At 43.2% G+C, this 20,098-nt stretch overlaps 1 protein-coding gene across 1 annotated transcript; it reads right to left on the bottom strand.

Annotated features, from left to right (window-relative positions):
- Positions 1-2,675: 2,675 nt before the first annotated feature.
- bgnb (biglycan b) lies at positions 2,676-20,092 on the bottom strand. The gene is made up of 8 exons (XM_050065622.1): positions 19,824-20,092; positions 11,374-11,638; positions 7,594-7,706; positions 6,672-6,885; positions 6,429-6,539; positions 5,140-5,233; positions 4,582-4,720; positions 2,676-4,134 (listed from the first exon to the last, which is right to left on the bottom strand). Exons 2-8 carry the CDS (start codon positions 11,621-11,623, stop codon positions 3,937-3,939), a joined length of 1,119 nt encoding a protein of 372 aa, XP_049921579.1. The 5' UTR covers positions 11,624-11,638; positions 19,824-20,092; the 3' UTR covers positions 2,676-3,936.
- Between the last annotated feature and the right edge of the window lie 6 nt (positions 20,093-20,098).

Raw genomic sequence — 20,098 nt, 5'->3', positions numbered from 1 at the left:
TCGAAGCACGGCTGGATCATTGTATCATTGAATCAGATGGGCAGGGGCGCAGGGGCGCACCGCGGTGACGCGCCGAGCGGCACATTTGAAAATGAAAATGGCATTATGGTTTTGCCACTGATGATTTATTGATAAATGCATAAATATTTGACCGTTTTTTATAGATAGATAGATTGATGATGATGATGATGATGATTTGAGCTTTGTGACATGGTGCGTTATCCTGCTGGAAGTAGCCATCAGAAGATGGGTACACTGTGGTCATAAAGGGATGGAAACAGCAGCAATACTCAGGTAGGCTGTGGTGTTTAAACCATGCTCAGTTGGTACTAAGGGGCCCAAAGTGTGCCAAGAAAATATCCCCCACACCATTACACCAGCACCAGCAGCCTGAACCGTTGATACAAGGCAGGATGGATCCATGCTTTCATGTTGTTTACGCCAAATTCTGACCCTACCATCTGAATGTGGCAGCAGAAATCCAGACTCATCAGACCAGGCAACTTTGTTGAATCTGTGTGAATTGTAGCCTCAGTTACCTGTTGTTAGCTGACAGGAGTGGCACCTGGTGTGGTCTTCTGCTGCTGTAGTCCATCTGCTTCAAGGTTGGACGTGTTGTTGGTTCAGAGATGGTCTTCTGCAGACCTTGGTTGTAACGAGTGATTATTAGAGTTACTGTTGCCTTTCTATCATCTTGAACCAGTCTGGCCATTCTCCTCTGACCTCTGGCATCAACAAGGCATTTTCTCACTGGATATTTTCTCTTTTTGGGACCATCCTCTGTAAACCCTAGAGATGGTTGTGAGTGAAAATCCCAATAGATCAGCAGTTTCTGAAACACTCAGACCAGCCCGTCTGGCACCAACAACCATGCCACGTTCAAAGTCACTTAAATCACCCTTTCTTCTTCATTCTGATGCTCTGTCTCAGCTTCAGCAGGTCATCTTCACCATGTCTACATGCCTAAATGTATTGAGTTGCTGCCATGTGACTTGCCGATTAGCTATTTGTGTCAACCAGCAGTTGAACAGGTGTACCTAATAAAGTGGCATGTGTATACAGTATAAAGTGACTGCAAAAATACATAAAGATCTACACAAGATTTAAACCCCAACTATCAAATCTCCCCAAACCTATAAAGTTTAATTATCAAGTTTATTAATAGAGCATCGACTGAATCATAGGCCCTAATGTTCATCAGGATTATGATTATAAATATGCAGTTTGACTTATTACAATACCACTGTACATTAATCTGCATGTTTTCATGTTTAGGTTGACACCATTTTGACAGTGTGAAAATGTTGAAGACATGGTTTTAAAATGTCTGCAGTATATATTAGGACATTGTAATCCACCTTAAGCCTAATATTCTTTTTCTGCACCACACAATGGGCATGAAATTGTGGGGCTGAATGCCACACACAAGATATAAATGAATCTCACATTGTGACAAGAAATTGTAGAAGAACCTGTCAAGACATTTGTCTGACACAAAACACACCAACATATCTAATGAAACACTTAGTAGGCTACATTTTCATTCCTTTATATCAATCGAAAAAAAAAAGAATGTTGTTAGAGTTGAAGACGGGTAGGGACAGTTCACCTTCAAATCCAAAATATATCTTTTTTTCTCTCACCTGTGGTGCTGTTTGTCAATCTGGATTGTTTTACTGTGAGTTGCAGAGTGCTGGAGGTATCAGCTGTAGAGATGTCTGCCATCTCTCCTCTATAATGTAACTAGATGGCACTCGGCTTGTGGTGCTCAAAGTGCCAAAAAATACATTTGAAAAACAGTTTCATGCAGGAACTATTTTATTTTCACTGAACTACACCCGCCAACCATGTCACCACACAGAAGGAAGCGTGCATCTACTCATGGACGAGAGGCTTGTGCTCATGTCATGACAGCATGAGATGTAAACATTAATGGCGTCCTCCTTGGCTGAGCTGTAACTTTAGCTAGCTTAGTGGTGCTAGTTGAGCTAATAGTAGATGCACGCTTCCTTCTACACAGGTGTAGTGCAATAAACAGAAAATAGTTCCTGCATTAAACTGCTCACAACAAGGTTTGTGGATTATCTTGAGTAGCTGTCATGATTTCTGGAACGAGACATTGCTGTTGAGTTGCTCAGATGTATCTATCTGGCACTTTGAGCACCACAGGCCAAGTGCCATCTAGTTCCATTATATTCAAGAGAAAACACATATCTCTACGGCTGATATCTCCAAAACTCGGCAACTTACACCAAAACAATTCGGATCAATAAAAAGCACTACAGGCAAATGGAAAAATATGTAATTTTGATTTGGGGATGAACTTTACCTTTAAGTGTGTTCCCATGATAATATATTGGCCCTAAATGAGAAAATGAGCATTAAGACTTTATTTTCCCTTTAAATTTATGATGGATTGTCATATTGAAGTTAAGATATGGATTCAAATTGAAGACAAATGCATGATTTAAAGCAGATAATCTGAATTTAAGACAACCTGTCCACAGTATTAAAATATTACGAACTCTCTTTCACACATTTTAGGGTTGAATTCCATGAATATCCAAAGATTCAGTTGTTGTCATGATATGCATGTAATGTGATCGTGTTGTACATGTCAAGTGTGGACCCCAAATGTCACAGCTCAGGATTTTTGGATTCATTCATCAAATATCTTCCATGTTTGATATTTCCTCTTTATTTCTCACACAGCATCCAACCCAGGGGCATCAGTTGTTCTCTGGCTTTATGCAGCAGGCTAAAAAATGTCTTTATTCACATGCAGCGGTAGCTTGTCAGATTACAAAACAGAGACAGGACAGAATGGCTACAGAAGTTCCACATAGGTCTACCAATGTAAACAGGCTAACCCCTCCCCAATTACCCCCAAAGCAGATAAAGCATAACAGAAAAACTGTGCAAAACAATGCATCAACACTACTATTGTTTGTAGCACTATGTGAACACACTGCCTTCATTGTCTCAAAGCAAAGCGGATGTGTGTTTTCTCTAACTGGGACAAACCCCCACTACTTCGGTGTCCCCTCAAGGAATACTGTATTAAAGTATCATACAGACAGCATAATATTTAGTAAAGGCACAGAATAGACTCCTTACACAGGCAGGCTGGTGATTCAGGTACCTCAGATCAATAAGATATTTAGCACTGATGAGGGGGATTTTAAAATTGCCCTTTTAATCAATCAACTGATATGTACAAAAATGTTTTTGAGTTGGTAAACTTGAATAATAGTTTCTATATTTTGTGCAGTTGTTTTTGTGTCTGTAAATGGTGGAAAATAGCCCCCAAATCCGTGACTGGTTATTTATTAATACAGTATAATTTAATCACAGAGTTGAGGGCCAGATGGCTTCAGACCAGTGAAACAGGGACAATGTGATGCATCTCCCAAATCAACACACACAGAAAATCATACAGAGCACCTTTTTATGTATATATATATATGTATAAAAAATCTATACTGCATTGCTTTTCTATTTTTTAACTTGTATTCTTAACCAAAGTGTTAATAAAAAAAAGACTTCTATCACAATAAGCACTATTGTGTAAAAAATATGGAATGAACTGCTTCACAAGTTTTCATTTTTCATCGATTTCGGCCGGGGGAAAACATTCTTCTCATACAGTCTCCTCTGTTTCATCCATTTCAAGTACTGCAAGTACTTTGCTTCCCACTCCCTTCAAGTTATGTGATTGTATTTTTCCACTTCTCTTTCTATTTCATAAGTTTATTGCCCATCCTCTCCATCACTCATCCTCGCTCTCAAAAACAATAATAATAATAATAAACATAATGATCTCAAATATGAACTCCCCTCCATCTCTCAAGTTTTTTTTTTTATTATTTAAATTATCTGCTCCTCCTCCATCACCTTCCCCTCACTCTCTCCATCTCTCTGTATCCCCCCCTGTCTTTACTTTTTGTAGTTGCCAAACTGAATGGCCAGCCGGTCGCTGACACAGCGGAACGTCGCAGGCTGCACCTCCCAGTAGTTGACAGGGTTAGCAAACAGGCTGATGCCGTTATAGAACGTCCTCTTCATCCCAAATCCTCGAGGGCAGAAGTCATCCACGCCCACCTGGTCGATGTGGTTGGAATGGAGGTACACCACCTAAAAAGCAGAGGTGGCAAAGTAGTAGATGAGTTGAGCATCGTGTGATACATTCAGGCACAGATGGAAAACTAAATCTGTGCATGTTAGGGCCCTGACACACCAAGCCGACGGACGGCTGCTGGTCAATATTGGGCTGTCTGTTAGCATCTGGGCTCTTTAGCAAAAAAGGTAATTGTTGTTGGGTTGCGTTCTTAATGTGCTAACTGGCTAACTAGCGTCCTCTCCTTTCCCTTTTGAATGACAAATACAGACTACCGTCACCTACTAGTGTGGAGAGTTATTTCCTCTTACGTAGTTGCAGAACGTACGTGCTAGTTGGCCTTTGGCTGTAGTCTTTGTGGTTTGTTCAAGTGCAACTTTTTGACCAAGAGACAGACAACGTGATGCCTTCTTCACCACTAGTTCTTTGATCCTGGTTTGGTGTTTCTTGAACCCTAGACTCACCTGTAGGTATTTCATATCTGGGAGGCCTTGGGGAACACGAGTGAGGCGGTTGTTGTCCAGATGCAGCTCTCTCAGCCTGGGGAGGAAGGCCAGACTGCCGTTCTCAATGTTACGGATGTGGTTAAAGCCAAGGCCCAACCTGGAAAAAGTGAGATGGGGGAAAAAACGTGAAATAGGCAGAAAACAGGTCACTGCATGGTACATTAAACTAAACTGTTTTACTAATGTGAGCTGGAGCAGCTGCAAATTCCCTGATAAGTATCATTGCAAGAGAGGGATATTTAACAGGTGAGAATTAGGGCTGCAGCAGCCTGGCACTATACTCCTGTGACCACAAATAGGTGAGAAAGCCCACACAAGCATAAACTAGCAGTTATACTGTCAGCTCAATGTAGTTTGTATTATTACCCCTGAGGGGCACTGCTGACTGGGAATTACTTTTTTTTTTTTTTTTTTAAACCACAGAGTAATTCTTCACAGATATGCAAGTAAACCCCACAGGGTGCAAGAAATCAGTTATAGTTAGAGATGAGTATGAAGTTGAAGTGTGAGAGATACCTGTACAGGTTTTTGTAGCGTTTCAGATCCTCCAGTTCCACAGCCTGGATCTGGTTGTGGTCCAGATGAAGTTCATGGAGACTCTCTGGGAGATCTGAAAGACAGACACCATCACGTGTAAAGCTCCACTTTAGAATAAGATTTCTTTATTTTTGCACAGAGTTAGATGAGAAGATTGATACCACTCTTATACCTGTAAGTCACTCAGCAGCAGATTAGCCTAGCTTAGCATGAAGACTGGAATCAGGGGGAAAGGGCTAGCCTGGCTTAATCCAAATGATTAAAAAAAATCTGACTACCAGAATCTCTGAAACTCACTAATTCACATGTTGTATCCCGTTTGTTTGTATCAAAGTGTGAAAATGTCAGTTTGTGGTTTTGCAGGGCGTTACATGCCTGACTACTTCTTGCCCGGAGGGGGTAGTGATTTTGCGGAGGCAGCAGTAGTTGTCAGATAACCAGTGATGACATAATTGTTCAGATTAACAAAAGAGATAGAACATGTTAATCAGTGAGCCTTAGATGTTCCGGCGGAGGAGGAGGATTTTTTTTTGGTTTTGGTTTTTTTTAATTTGGTTTGGCTAATCTTTGTGCTAAGCTAATCGGCTGCTGAGTTCATATTTAGCATACAGATGTGAGAGTGGTAACCTGACGCACCAGATGGTTTGTTTGGGACTGTCACTTTCAAAAACTACTTGGCAGGTAACTGGATGAACCATCTGTCTATCGCCGTCTATTACTAAAGACACAGCCAGTCAGGAGAGGACATGGATATATACAGAGAACTGGGCACAGCGTTGGAGGCAGGGTCCTGTTCATTCCTGTGAAACTCTCCCAGTGGCGCATCAAGCCAAAAGTTTGACGTCCCGGGCATAAAATTACCCAGATCTTCCACATCATTGGGCCCACAGAGCAAGCACACTAGAGACTTCCGCTGGCTGAGCTGGCTACTTCCAGTTTAGCGCTCCACTAACTTGAATGGGGATAAAGTGATTTAATGGTGCGGTTCTTCGAGACGGTCAAAATGTTACTGGATCAAAGTGATGCAAACCCACCCCAGGGTTTGAACCAGAAACCCTCTTGCTGTGAGGCGACAATGCTAACCACTGTGTCACCTTGCCGGATTTTGATGTGTTCTTGTGATACTGTAAGAATCCAGCTGCCGTGCAGGGTAACGGGAGTAGTATCAATAAGTGAATAAGTATATTTCCCAAATTACTGAACCCTTTCTTTAAAGATGAATCTACTGTAAATATGTTAGAACTTTAGCCATATATTTAAGTTGTTACCTTTTGGCACTCCAGTCAGTTTGGACTCAGATATACGCAGATAATTCAGTTTCAGTCCCTTGAAGGCTCCAGGCTCAAAGCCGCTGTTGTGGATGGGGTTTGCTCCCATTTCTGCAGGATGAAGGGAAAATTTGTGGCATGAAATAAAATATAGTCTCTTTAATCATCTATACAGTGGCAGAGGCAGCGGTGAGCACCACAGGGAATAGCCTAGATTTGTTGAAGTCATCAGCATTTTCTGACCTATGCAGTTCATGTTGACCAGTCCTGTGAAAGCTCCAGCTGCCACCTTCTTGATGCGGTTCTCGTGGATCCTCATCTCAACCAGAGAGGCGGGCAGGTTCTTGGGGATAGTGGTCAGCAGATTCTTGGAGAAGTAGAGCTTCTGCATGTGCTTGAGAGGCACGAATGTTCTGGGGTGGACTTTGGAAATAAGGTTATTCCTCAGAGACAGACCCTGAAAAAAACAAACACGGAGAGGTGAAATTAAACACCCACTTTAGCACCCAGACAGTCGGAAAATAAAAAGTAAGACTGCTATAATAACACACAAAGTGGACAAGAGCTTGTGTTAGCATCCTCCGTCTGTACTGAATGAATTAAAACAGATCCAGCAGCAGTTCACAAGAAGTCCATCACTCAGCAGACTGTCTCTCCACCTGCGCTGGCTGAAAGATGGAGACGGATGGAGGCTGAGGTAAACAGACCTTAATAGAGATGTTATTGTATAATGTCATGTCGGGAGTTTCCTACGCTGCCAGACTTAATATTGCTCTTGGTCGGCACTCTTGAATGCGGGTCAGGAGTGAGCAAAGTCTTTCTGCAAAGAGAAGCAGGGATGTGAGCTCGAATACTCCCATTTGGCTTCAGGCTCCAACTTAATACAATTAAAGCTCTCAGAGCGAAGGGCGGTGGAGGGTGAAAAAGAAAGGAAATGAACCTCTAAATCCTTGAGGAAACGGAGGGTCATAATGATATTTCACACTACTGACGCCAATACAAGCTGAGCTGAGTCGTTTACACATCCTTGAGAGGTGCTGATCTAATGCTGAGTGGGACATTATAAATGTGACCAGACTGTGTGTGTGTGTGTGTGTGTGTGTGTGTGTGTGTGTGTGTGTGTGTGTCTGTGTCTTATTATATCTTACACATAAAGCTGACTTACATATAAGTTAGTGAGGCCTTTGAAGTCGTTCTCTTTAAGCTCAGTGATACGGTTGTTCTGCAGGTCCAGGAACTTGGTGTCAGGAGGAATATTCTTTGGCACCTCAGTCAGACCTGAAGACGAGACCAATAAAAACACAGAGGGGAATCACACTCCATTAAATGCTTCCATGACTAAAAACCAGTTTGTTTTCAATGGGCAAGCTCTTAGGATATCTTAGTCAGACACAGACCTTGGAAAATAAATAGTCACTGTGTGTTTTAAAACCTCCATCAGGCCTAAACATGAACCCAATCACACTCCCACACAATGTCAAATGAGCACTTTTGGCCTGCTCGCCTATTATTTTAATGAGAGGTGGACATAGACACAAGCATGGAGGTCAAACAGAGACGTCAAAGTGGCACATAACTAACGTTACTGGTTTGTCACTTACAAAGGCATGCCAGATGGGGATACCAGATGTTTTCCATCTGGTTTCCATTTGACAGAAGTCACAAAGGATGTGACTTAAATACCGTCAGGAAAATCACACATCAAATAAAAGGGGAGACGGGCGCAACCCTGACACATGTACACAGAGACATACATACAGTGTGAGTTAATGTGTGAGTGGCGGAGACACCGTGTCAAGTGACTTAACTTTGGCCTCTTTGTGACAGAAACACCTGCTAAGAAGTCATGAAATTGAGAGAAAATTTGCAGTTAAAGGAACAGCGTGTAGGGTTTAGTGGCATCTAGTGGTGAGGATTGCAGATTGTAACCCGTTGAAACTTCTCCCATGTGCCACGCCTGAAATCCTGGTTAGAATTCCTTCAGTTTTCATTGTTCAGGAAGTTTTTACCAGGAGCTGAATTATCTGTAGAGGTCTCTTCCTCTCCGAAACAAATGTATCAGGTAGTTAAAACAAATTAATGTTCTCCAACAGCACCTGCTAATGTGTGCTCACCTTTTCTCCCTGATGACTTAAGATCCACAAATTCAGGAGGTTTTAGGGGGAGTAAAATTATCTCATTTATAAACATTAAGTACGCACAAAACGAGGCCTGAAAGTGGCGCACACCATTTCCCACGCAATGGGAGAAACTTTGACCCACGCTTACAAACATTTTGGAGACGGGAAGTGCAAAACTGATTGTAGAAATTGTCAAAAAAAAAAAAAAAAAAAATTGGTGCACGCCATTTTTGGCTTTTGTTTCTACGTACATTTCTAATATGGATCCTATGCACTGTTTTATAAATGAGACCCCTGGAGATTTAAACCAGTAAAAACACTGAAAAAATCAGATTCAAGACAAAAAAAATCTGTGTTTCTTCTATGCAGCTTGTCGCAGAGTGGCTGCTAACTACGGTGGCTGACCCGAAAATGCAAATGGCCCTATCTAGAGCCAGTTTTTGATTGTGCAATCTGGGCTACTGTAGAAAAATGGCAGTGCAACATGGCGGACTCCATGGACAAGGACCCGCTCCCTGTGTAGATATAAATGGCTCATTCTAAGGTAACAAAAACACGACAATTCTAATTTACAGGTGATTATATACTATTCCTTGTCTGCCAATCTATCCCTCGGAATCCTACACACTGAACCTTTAATAACATCAATGACAAGCACGAACACCAAGAGCTGTTATGGTTAGCGTTTCTTGTGAGTATCTTTTACCATAAAGGCCAAGAATGGGTTACAAAAAGCGGACAGCGTTAAGAAATACACCTGCATTATTCCATTCAGGGATCTCCCTGGAAAAATGACTCAGCACACGCACAAACACAGCAACCAGTGATCATTAACAAGACCACATCACAGAGGACACGTGGACGAACGTATCAGATGTGGTCAGTGGCGCAGACAGGCCACGGCTAAGCGAATCCCAACTAGGGCCGACCTCATCTGGACGGCGACCATGATGCAACCAGACCCGCTGGTGAGAGAGGACGCCAGCTGTCCCACTGGGATCCAGTTTGCCACCAACCACATCTGTCCCACAGGACTCTACCCAGAGCTGTCCATCTAGAGTTAAGTTTAGATATATGGCTTTGGCCTTACTGTGCGCCACACCCTCCATGTCACCACACAGGATCAAACCCTCAGCAGCTCGCTCTGACATTCTGTACAAACCACGTCCTCGCAGTGCTGAGAGATCTGGGGCAGTGGCTGAGGGAACTTTATAGTGTTTCCAAGAAAATTAAGCAGGGTTTTGCCTCCAGAGAGCAAAGATAAATTCATTAAAGCTGTAGATGACAGAGCAAAGTTTTAATCCTAGGTATAGTGTTCAAATTATAAACCAAACTCAGTCTATGATTTTCTCAAGTGTGATAAAGTTATTACAGCTGCTGTGAGAGCGACGTGACTCCAAAGGTGCACGATGTTACCAGGTGGTTTCATGTGGTAGGAAATATTTACCTTTCAGCCAACACCTGCAGCTTTCGTCGTGCAACCCTGCCAGCTTGAAAACTTCAAATTTGCTTTCCCTGTATCAGACCTAACAGACACGATAAACAAACCTGGAAAAAAAAACACTTTCACCCACTCCCTGATTAACTGAATCCTTTTAACCCTCTAAACCCCAAACCATAGCGCGTCGCCCGTATCTGCCACAAATCTCAAAGCCTTCACCACAAACTGACAAAACTAGCACCCTCTTAAACCCCAGCGCCCCTTAACACAAATACCCGACATCATGCTGGGATGCACACTGAGAGGAGACAGACGCCACCGCCAAAATACATCTGTTCTAAATAAGCACTTGACATCTCGGAAATTATACGCTTCCACATTTACTCGCTGCACAGAGACCGGGGACAGTAAATATATAGAGCTTGTAAAATGATGATTCGACAAAACCATTACGTCTAAACACAGACAGCTTATTAGAGTTATATAGCCAGTATAACGTGAGGAATCTTTATATCCATAAATAAGACTGAGGGGAGTTTATTTGGTCCTGTAAGAATAGACGGAGGAAGAATAGTGTGCACTTATAATATCCAAAGTACAGGAAATTGTAGTGTATGCCTTTATGGAAACATGACTAAAATTGAGTCACAGACTGTAAAAGCATCATAGAAATTATATTTTGATGTTGATTTGTCAAGAAGGAGGTGAATGTCTTTGTATCCTTGTCACCAGCAAATTAGCTGTATGTGTTTTTTGGTGCAACTAATGGCTGTGAATATTCAAGAACACTTAATTACAACTTCTATCTCTCTATCATCCTTTCCTTTTAATCCTCTCCATCGTTCAACCCCTTTATCATCCTCAATTCCAGTTTTAGGTTTCCATTAAACATCCTCTCCACAACCCAAAAACACCATAAAAAGCTCCTTAAAGACAGTGAGGGAAACTTTTCGTCTCATCGAAAGTGTCCCATTTTTTGTCTACTACTGTCCTTCCTGTCTCCTTCTCTGTATCCCTTTCTGTCTCTCCTCTTTTCTCCTCGTCCTCATCCAGTCTTTTCCCCCTTCCTGCTCAAACCATCTCCCTCCTGCTCTCCCACCAACTAGTCTGGAACACAAAATCCCTCAAAGGCACGCCTGTCCTTGTCAAAATACACCAGCATTATCCCAAGGAAGAAATTCCTGCCTTAGATAACACACCAAAGAGGGACTTTACTCCCTGAAGAGATGAAAGTCATGCAACACTCGGGTCATGCTCACTCACACTGTCGTTCAGCTCATTTGCTTTCCTGTCTGAACCTCTTGACACACACACACACACACACACACAGACATAAACTTAGAAACGATGACAAAGCACCGCTCTCACACACACTCTCACTGACCGAGGTCAGAGCACTGGACGACCCTGCGCTGACAGTGGCAGCCGAAGGGGCACATGGGTATGTCAGGGGGGGGGATCTCCTCGACGGCCGAGCCTTCTTCCTCATCCCTCATCATCGTCATCATCCCGCCGCTGTCCATGCTGTCCATGGCGAAATCCCAGAAGCCTCTCTGCTCAAAGGGCAGGGCAGAGGAGGCGGAGAGCAGCCGAGCCACGCAGAGCAGCAGCAGGAGGGAGCAGTGTGGCAACATCTTGAACTTACACACCTGTTGGGAACACAAGGAGGGAGAGCAGCGTCAGTGTTGTTGTGCATGAATGTAGCCAGTTTATTAGGCACAACAAGCTGAAACTAATGCAGCCTCATACGACAGCCCTATAATTAATGAAGTTACCTGCCGCGACAGTGTCATGACGGCTGGTATCGCTTTCACCTTGGGAGTCTGTGTGTGTGTCCTCATGACAAAATGTTGTCCTGGTGACACCAGTTATAGCAGGAACTACCACAGAAGCAGTTTTGAGTACTTTGCCAGGTGTTTATATTTCGTACTGTCTGTCTGTGGGCAGACTTTGTCACCTTATTAGCATCACAACTGTGCAAGATTAACCTTACAGGTGTGTGTTGAGACCCAAATGAAGACTGAATTGCTTGAGGTCGAGGGGGTTGAAGCAGAGAAAGGGCAGTGGACCCCCCACTTTACGCCCCTGGCCTACGTTCATTTTAAGTCACGGATCGCTGTATAGAGATTAGAGTGATCCAATGGCAAGATGGTTTTTGTTGAAGGTGTTCATTCAGCTTTATACCCACTTTATTTTAGAGGCTGAAAGGTGTTTCTAATATTTTGCTCGACCTGTTTATATTCATGAGAGTAGACAGGAATATGCACAGGGCATCTAAATGTCTGGCATGCTGTAAAACGAAACAAAAAAGAAAAGTAACTGAGCAAGGCTGGACAACCATTCAGACAAAGCAGGGAACTGCCCTGAGGCCCCAGAGCCCCTGGGGCCCCAAACGCCATCTTTAATCCAAATGTCCACAAACTGGCAGATGCTCAGAAAACGTGGCACCAAGTCATATTATCCCAGCATAGAAGTGCTTGTTAGTTTCAGGGCAAATAATGATGCTGCCATGTATAGTCTGCTGTGTGTGTTGTACTAAATGGGAACATGTGGGCGACAGAGCCCAGAGAGTAGGAGGTGGTGTGTGTGTGTGTGTGTGTGTAAGTGTGTGTGAAGCAAACTTTTGGGCCTCCTAACAGGTTAGGAGCTCCTTCTTGTTTATCAGGGCTTCAAATTCATACCTAAGGATAATAGTCAGTGATAAATGGACATTGAAATATTATGAAATGGTCTACTTATCCTTAATTATAAAGCCCTACTGTTTATACCACACCTAGCAGGCAGACCAGGAGCTGGAGACTGGTGGGGAGAAATGGACTCATTCCCCCCGGGGAAACTCGCCAGAAGTCGACTCTGGGAATAAGAGTCACTTAAACCACACCGACAAAATGACACTGTCTGCTTCCTGCACACCGAGCCCATTCCCAAGAGAGTAAGTCACTCCTCACTGACCAATCGGATGGTGTTGAGGACATCACCTCAGCGGTGGAAAACTTTATTCCTGCAACCGAGAAGCTAAAACAAAGCCACCATTCATTTAGAGGGGAAACTGTGTCTGCAAGTGCATGAGCATCTGCACATGTGTTTGAGCGTCTATGCATGTCACGAAACACTCCATGATGTCATAGCTGTGCTTGCACACACGCTTCTGATTGAGGTCACCAACGAGTCCGTGTTTGCTTGCTTGCTTTATCCGGCCTGCACTGACCGAACACCTCCATGCAGCCACCACCCCCTCCCACTCAACCTAGAATCTAATTCCTAGAAAAACAAATTATTACCAGGCCAATTGATCCTTACAGCGGGAAATTATTACTCTTAACCTGAGGCTAATCCTATGAAGTAAAGTCCAGTCCGACACTGGACCCCGGGGTGACCTAAAACCCTATAATCTCTAACCTTGTCGTGTTAATTCCCTTCTCTGATCCCCAGCTCCGTAATCCTCCAGAAGTCTGGGGAGCCTTGATGCCAATGGTTAGCGTGCAAATCGACTTTCCAGGGAAGTTTAGGGATCCTGTCGCAACATGATCACATTTTCTTTGGAAGCAAGAGGAGAGTAAATTTTGGCTTTTAGCATTATCTGGAGCGAGGTGGATGAGAAGAAGGTGTGGAGGGGAGAAAAAAGGGGAGGATGATGCAACAACAAAAAGAAGTGATGGTTCAGAGAGAGGCCGACAGCATGATGGAGCAAGAAAAGAAAATGATGCACTTCATTTTTTCTACCAGATGTCTTAGGGTCAAATTTTGGATAGTGTGTACGCCACTTAAAAAGCAACTTGAACTTGAATCTCAAAGCATCTTTAGGTCTCTTTATGTGTTACTTACTTGTCTCAATTCAGTTCTTTAACTGGGACAGCGTTCAAACAGTTGCTTGGTCTTTGCCCTGCCTGTTTCACCCAATGTCCTGGGATATTTCCAGTAGCACTGACTGTTCACAAGAGTGGCTTAAAAGGGAGAGACTGCAATAATAGAGCTTGCGAGGGGGTTTCAGGGACTTTCTAATGTCAGGGAAATGCTTCACATTCCACACGTCATGAAGAAAAAAGTTCTCTAAACTGATACTGATCCTTTAAATTTACAAGAGTAGAGCCTTAACACAAACACTCCACAAAGAAGAATGTGGTCAGGGTGTGAGCATCGCAGCGTGTGGGTGATGAATTGACAACACATGCTTGTCAATGCAACGTCAACACTTGAGTCCCGAGCACAATGCGTGAGAAAATGATCCATTTTCAGTCTGTGACCATTGTGCTTTAAAGTTGCTTATGCAATCCACTGCAACTGTAGGGTGTGTGTTTCTTTTTCTGCTGCATTCAAAGGAATTAAAAAGCATTACTGAGGGACATTAAAATCAGTCAAACAAAGAGCCTGTGCATGAAGTGGACCTGGCCTGGAAGCATGAATAACTGGCCCCTGCAGTCTGCTCTCTGCAATAAAAATAGCAGCCAAATTATACCATTTTGCAGAAAAGAAAAAACACCACTGGCCTTGGCTTGGCCAGAAGAATGCAGCGAAAAGGACGCAGCGAGGGCATATATAGTCAGCATCACACAATGACACGCAACACACAAAAAGAGCTGGAATATAGAAAACACAAACGGACTCGATTTCTGCAACGTGTGCTCTGCAGCATTGTGGGAGGATTAACTGTTTCTAGTATTGTAAATCTACAAATGTAGCACCTTTTCTCTAACCTGTGTGCAATGTGTGAGTGTGCAATGATTTGTCAGCCATTTGTAGTGATAGGGTAGGACTGCAGATTGAGACGTGCAGGCAGAGGTGTTTGGGATGAGAAAAAAAAGGAGACAGGAAAAAGAATAGTCTATCTTCATCCAGGAATGACGTCTAAGGCTACTATAAACACAACATGACGGTAAGACTAAACTGCATCCCACAATCAAGCAGCCTCTCTGGCTGTAACAACCACTTTTATCTCGCGCTGGTGTGTGTACATACAAATTCCTCTCCTCTGCTACCAGTTAAGCTGCGAGCCGCCAAACATCCGGTCTGAGAGGAAAACAAACCAAAGGCTTCAATCTTAATTGTTATTGCCTCGGCTCTCCTCCCAACCAAAGGCCAAGAGTGGTTTAATGGATGGATGGATGGCCGGCTATTCTTGTCTCGCTTGCTGTGATTGTCTCCGGGGTGCTGCGCGGAGGGAGTGTGTGGGGGTGCAGACGAGAGAATGGGAAAGAAAAAAACTAGAGGAGAATGACAATTATGAGACAGACAGAAAGAGTGGGAGTTGTGTGTCGGCAACAGTGAGAAGGATGTGAGAGATGAAGCTGCAAAAGACACACAGAGGTGTGTAATCAACACTTGCATGACAGGTACTACGAATCCTGTCTTTGCTGCACTATATTTATGCAGTATGTGGATACACAAGTGCAAATGCATACTTTTTGTTGGTATTTTTATGAATTTAAAGGGGAACACCACCTAAATTAAGAATTCTGATATGTTATTTCCACGGCTGAGGAAAGTTCAATCAGTAATTGTCATCATGAGCTACTCTCTCCGAAAGCCAGAAACCAGAGAAGGAAGTGTCAAACTTGTGATGTCACTGGGTATAAAGTCTGGAGCTGAATGTTTGTTTCTCTTTTTCTACTTTTCTATTGTAGTATTCTCAGTTCTGAAACAGAAGATGTACCCATATACTCTGAGAAATTCCTCTGGCTTTCATTGTCTCCAGACTCAACACCCCCTGAACAACACAAATATGAGTTTTAGCACTCTAGTTTCTTGGATTTGGGAGAGGGTTGTCCGTGTTTACTGCTATTTTTGACTGTCTTAGACCATAGAAATAAAAGGTATGAATTCTAAAAATGGCTGTAGTTCCCGTTAAGCCAGGCCTTTTGGTTCAAACTGATAGAAATCATAACACTAAAACACCTTAGGCATGAATTGGAACACCAACTGTGAGCCAGGCCTTATTATTCAACATAAGTGTCCCAGTAATGCTCTTGAATGGGAGCAAATCCCTGCAGCCATTACTTGGTGGGCCAAAAATGTGTCAAAATTACATGCTGCCGACACAAAAACTGCCAATGCAAAGTCCTTGAGGATCTTTTGTCATGGTGGATATACAAGTATAAAGAGAGAGAAAGTCTGTGTAAGGCAGGTAGGAGTGGTTGTGGATGGGTCAAGCAAACATTGGACTTTCAACGTGGAGCTCGCTGTTCATGTCCCTACGCAAAGTATGTACATTTATGTTACCTACGTACGGGAGTTCTTTTAACCAAAACCCCAATCTTTACGTAAACTTAACCAAGTATATGTATCTTTATTTTTTCAGTTCTCTAAATCTAACCAAGTGTTTTTCTTTCCCTAAACCTGAACCAAACTGCAACCATTCATAATAGAGTTTGCACTGGTGTTAGTTTTGTGTTGGCAGCATGTCATTTCAGCACATTTCATCCCCATGTTAAGAGGTTGTGTCCATTGCATGTATTTCTGTGCGACTGTGTTGTGTGGATTCAGTCTAACCTCAGAATCATCTTAACATTTACCGAGACGGCGGCTTCTCGCTCCTCTGATTACTTTCCTCCAATAAAGCAAACAAGAGAAAAAAACAGGAGGAAGTTCCCCAAAGGTGTGTCAGCTCGCACACACCCATAATATGACTGTCTGTACCTATTGAGGTAGTTGAAGCTGTCATAACAGGCAACAGAAGAGAGACACGTTTATGAAGATGAATTCCAGTGGTTTACTCTTGGATTGGAGAGTTGAAAATAGGATTAAGGGAGGAGGAAGAGCAACAGACATAGATATCAGACAGGATATTCAGGGATGGATGATGGTGTCAGCGAAAGCACCATCTGGTGAACAATCCACCCTACAAGTGTATCACTTGTTTGAGTTTCCCACACCCGGCGTCTGAGATTAGCTTTACATTTCCTATACGCACTATCCATCAAGTGCTGGGTGCTTGTCAGCCTTCGCATCCACTGCAATTACTTTAAAGTGATTAGAGTTCCCACAAGGCAGCCTTTGCCCTCGTCAAGCTAAATAAACATATATTTAAGCTATATGCTCTTTGTGTTGCCAAGAACAATCAAGATACAACACACAGTGTTTGTTCTCCCATGACCGCAGTCGAGAGAAAGGCAATCACTATTACCTCCCACCCAGACACACTTTCTTTTGACTCATGTGAATTGCTGCTATCTTTTCTACAAAAATTATGATTGTAGCATCATCACAACCACTTTTATGGCGTGTTTTGTACTTACAGCTCTTGCTCTTGTCTGTGTCTCAAAGCGAATGTTGAACCTGTTGGCACCAATACGAGCCGCAGATGCCAAAATCCATCAAGCCTCATAATATCGATCAAGAGATAAAATGCTGGCTCATTTTATCTGTGTATTCATACTCAGGAGCACATCAGCTCGGCTCCTTAGAGCGTGTTGGCAGAGAGGAGTTAAGGTGGGGCAGAGAGTTCAACAAAAGTGCCAGCTGGCGCAACAACGCTGGTGTATTGGCAGCCGCCACGTCAACACTCAGTGCCATTTAACATCACAGGGTGGCTCAAAGTGATCGCAGTGCTGACTGAGCACAAAATACTTGACATGGCTTTGTATTGTGTTGCAGAGAATTAAATCTAATTTAGGCTGGAGTCACTCCGTGGGATATTCGTTTGTTTTCAGTCTGAGTTTTGTTGAAAAAAAAAATAAAAATCCCAAACCCATCATGAATCCAAGCTGCAATAAACTCTGACACCTAAAAAAAAACACAGACATAAAACTCACACAAATGTTTGCTTGTGTGGAATGCACGATGTCCAAAACACACACACACACACACACACACACACACACACACACTGTATCTGGTCACTTGGCCAAACTCCCTCACTCCCCTATGCCATGTCTCCTTTCCTCCACACATGTGACACACACACACAGACAGGCACACACACACACACCCTAAATCCATGTACCCTTCAGACACACAGGCTGTTAGTGCTAGGCGGGTCCGGTAGGAGCATTCGGGTGGAGTTAACTGCCCCAGCGGCTGTAATTTGGTGACTGCTATCCCTAAAAAAAGGAACTGTTTGGCAGCTTCTCCGATGCCGCCAAGCTTGGATGTGGTGGCAAGCTGTTCCACTCTGCAGAGATGAGGCCCGGCCAGACCAGAGCAGAGAGCAGAGCAACACAGAGGAACAAAAAAAAAAAAAAGGGGGCCAGATCAAACAACTGACCTGCGGGCAGATGAGTCTCAAAGTATGTAAGTATTTTAAAGTGTGTGCCAGTTATAAGCAGGCCGTGAAGAGGGACTGTAAACACTTTTTTCATGAACCGAAACGGAACAAACAGCATTGTATTGTAGAGACTTGGCAAAGATGAGATTTAACTGTCTTGAATTTAAAATACAAGCGTAAGGGAAATTTAACCACTGCAGCTGATCAATGAGGGGGTGAAGAATGCAGCCCTCTGCAGGGGGAATGTGAAGCCTGAGGGCCTTGGCGTGGATTTCAGGGGGTACACAGGGGACACATCTTCAATATTTTGAACATGTGCATTTGTCCTCCCCAATAAAAACATGACAGGATTAGTTACAAGGCATTTCCACCATCAATTTGATGCAGAAACGGCACAAATTGCTGCATAAATACTCAGCAGGATGCAGGACATTAAGTGCTTAAAGCTTCCTGGTGGAGGTCCCCAAACGCCCCATTTCACCCTTACCCAGGAGAAGTGTGGGTTTGGCAACATTATGATGGCGGATGGAGAGACAGACAGGCAGTGAGGATTACCACAGACAGACTAGCAGGTGTGGGGTGGTCAACCCACAGGCTGGCTAATAGGCAGGCAGGCTGGAGGGTCAGGAAACAGACTGATGTAGACCATCATTTTGACTGTCTGACCATCCGCTCGGCTGTCAGACACTGTTTGCTCTGTCTTTGTACAGCAAGGTGACTCAGTTAAACACACTACAAAGGGCTCATATACATGGTAGTTAACCATTGAGGGACATGGAGTCATCAGCACAAGACAGAATGGAGCCACAGAGGAGGAAAGAAAAAAAGTCCTTCATGTTTGTTCGCATCATATTATGTGACAAAGTAAAGCACAGCAAGCTGTAATAACCTCCCTGCCATATAACGTTTCTGAGGCCGCAGCTCTCTCAACACATTTCAATCTGAACACTGTGTGTGTGTATACAGAGGCTGAATGTTAGGGTAGCGCAGATGTGTACCAGAAGGGGTTGACTTGATTGGCACGTTTCACTATAATTATTCTCCCTTAAATGATGATGCAGGGATGCACGTAAAAAGAGCCTATAAATGTTACATTTAAAGTCTGATGAGAGAACTTTGATTTGAGGATAAAGTGAGTGGAATGGAAAGTTTGGCTTAATTATCATCTCCATCAACTCTTCACTAATGATCGCTCACGGTGCGCAGCCTTTGGAGACTCGGTGCGCCATCTAGTGTGAAGTAGGAGCTGATCGACAAGGTAAAGCATCAGATGCGCCATGCAACAGGTTGCACTGAGCAGATAGATGGTATATTCTTAATATAATAATCATGGGAGGACAAAAAATACACCATTAGAGGGTTAAGTGGTGCAAAGCATGTAAAGATTGCGACAACTTTTACTGAAAAAAGTGGAATAGAAATCTTTGCAAAGTACAAAAAAAAAATAAAAAGCTGCCTTTAATTCAAATTCTATTGATAGCACTGTATTATTTCTATAGTTTAAAAGTTGAAAAATGTCACAAAACATTATAATTTGTGTTGGCAAAGTATTTCTACATAATTACTCTGTTAAGTAAAAAAAAAACCAAGTTGAAAAGCACATACATCTAATAAGAATAACCCATCACCCCTACCTTATGGATCGATATAGGATTATTAATTCCAAGTTCCCAAAACAGGTTGAAGCTTTCTCCCTCTGTGCGTCAGATTATGCTGCAGATTGAAAAAAAATTAAAAACAACAGCAAGTCCTATATTTGCATCACATTTAGGGATTATTGCAGTATTTCCCTGTGGTCCTCTGACATCCAGCCGCAGCTCCTCCGCCACTGTGTGCCACTGCGAACCGTGTCAGGGCACCGTGTGTGCGCGCTCCAGTCCAAACCGAGGAAATGACTGAGAGCCGGGGG

This window comes from Epinephelus moara, chromosome 16, assembly GCF_006386435.1.
Source record: "Epinephelus moara isolate mb chromosome 16, YSFRI_EMoa_1.0, whole genome shotgun sequence".
NCBI lineage: Eukaryota > Metazoa > Chordata > Actinopteri > Perciformes > Serranidae > Epinephelus > Epinephelus moara.
This window is presented reverse-complemented; position numbering and strand designations above follow the sequence as displayed.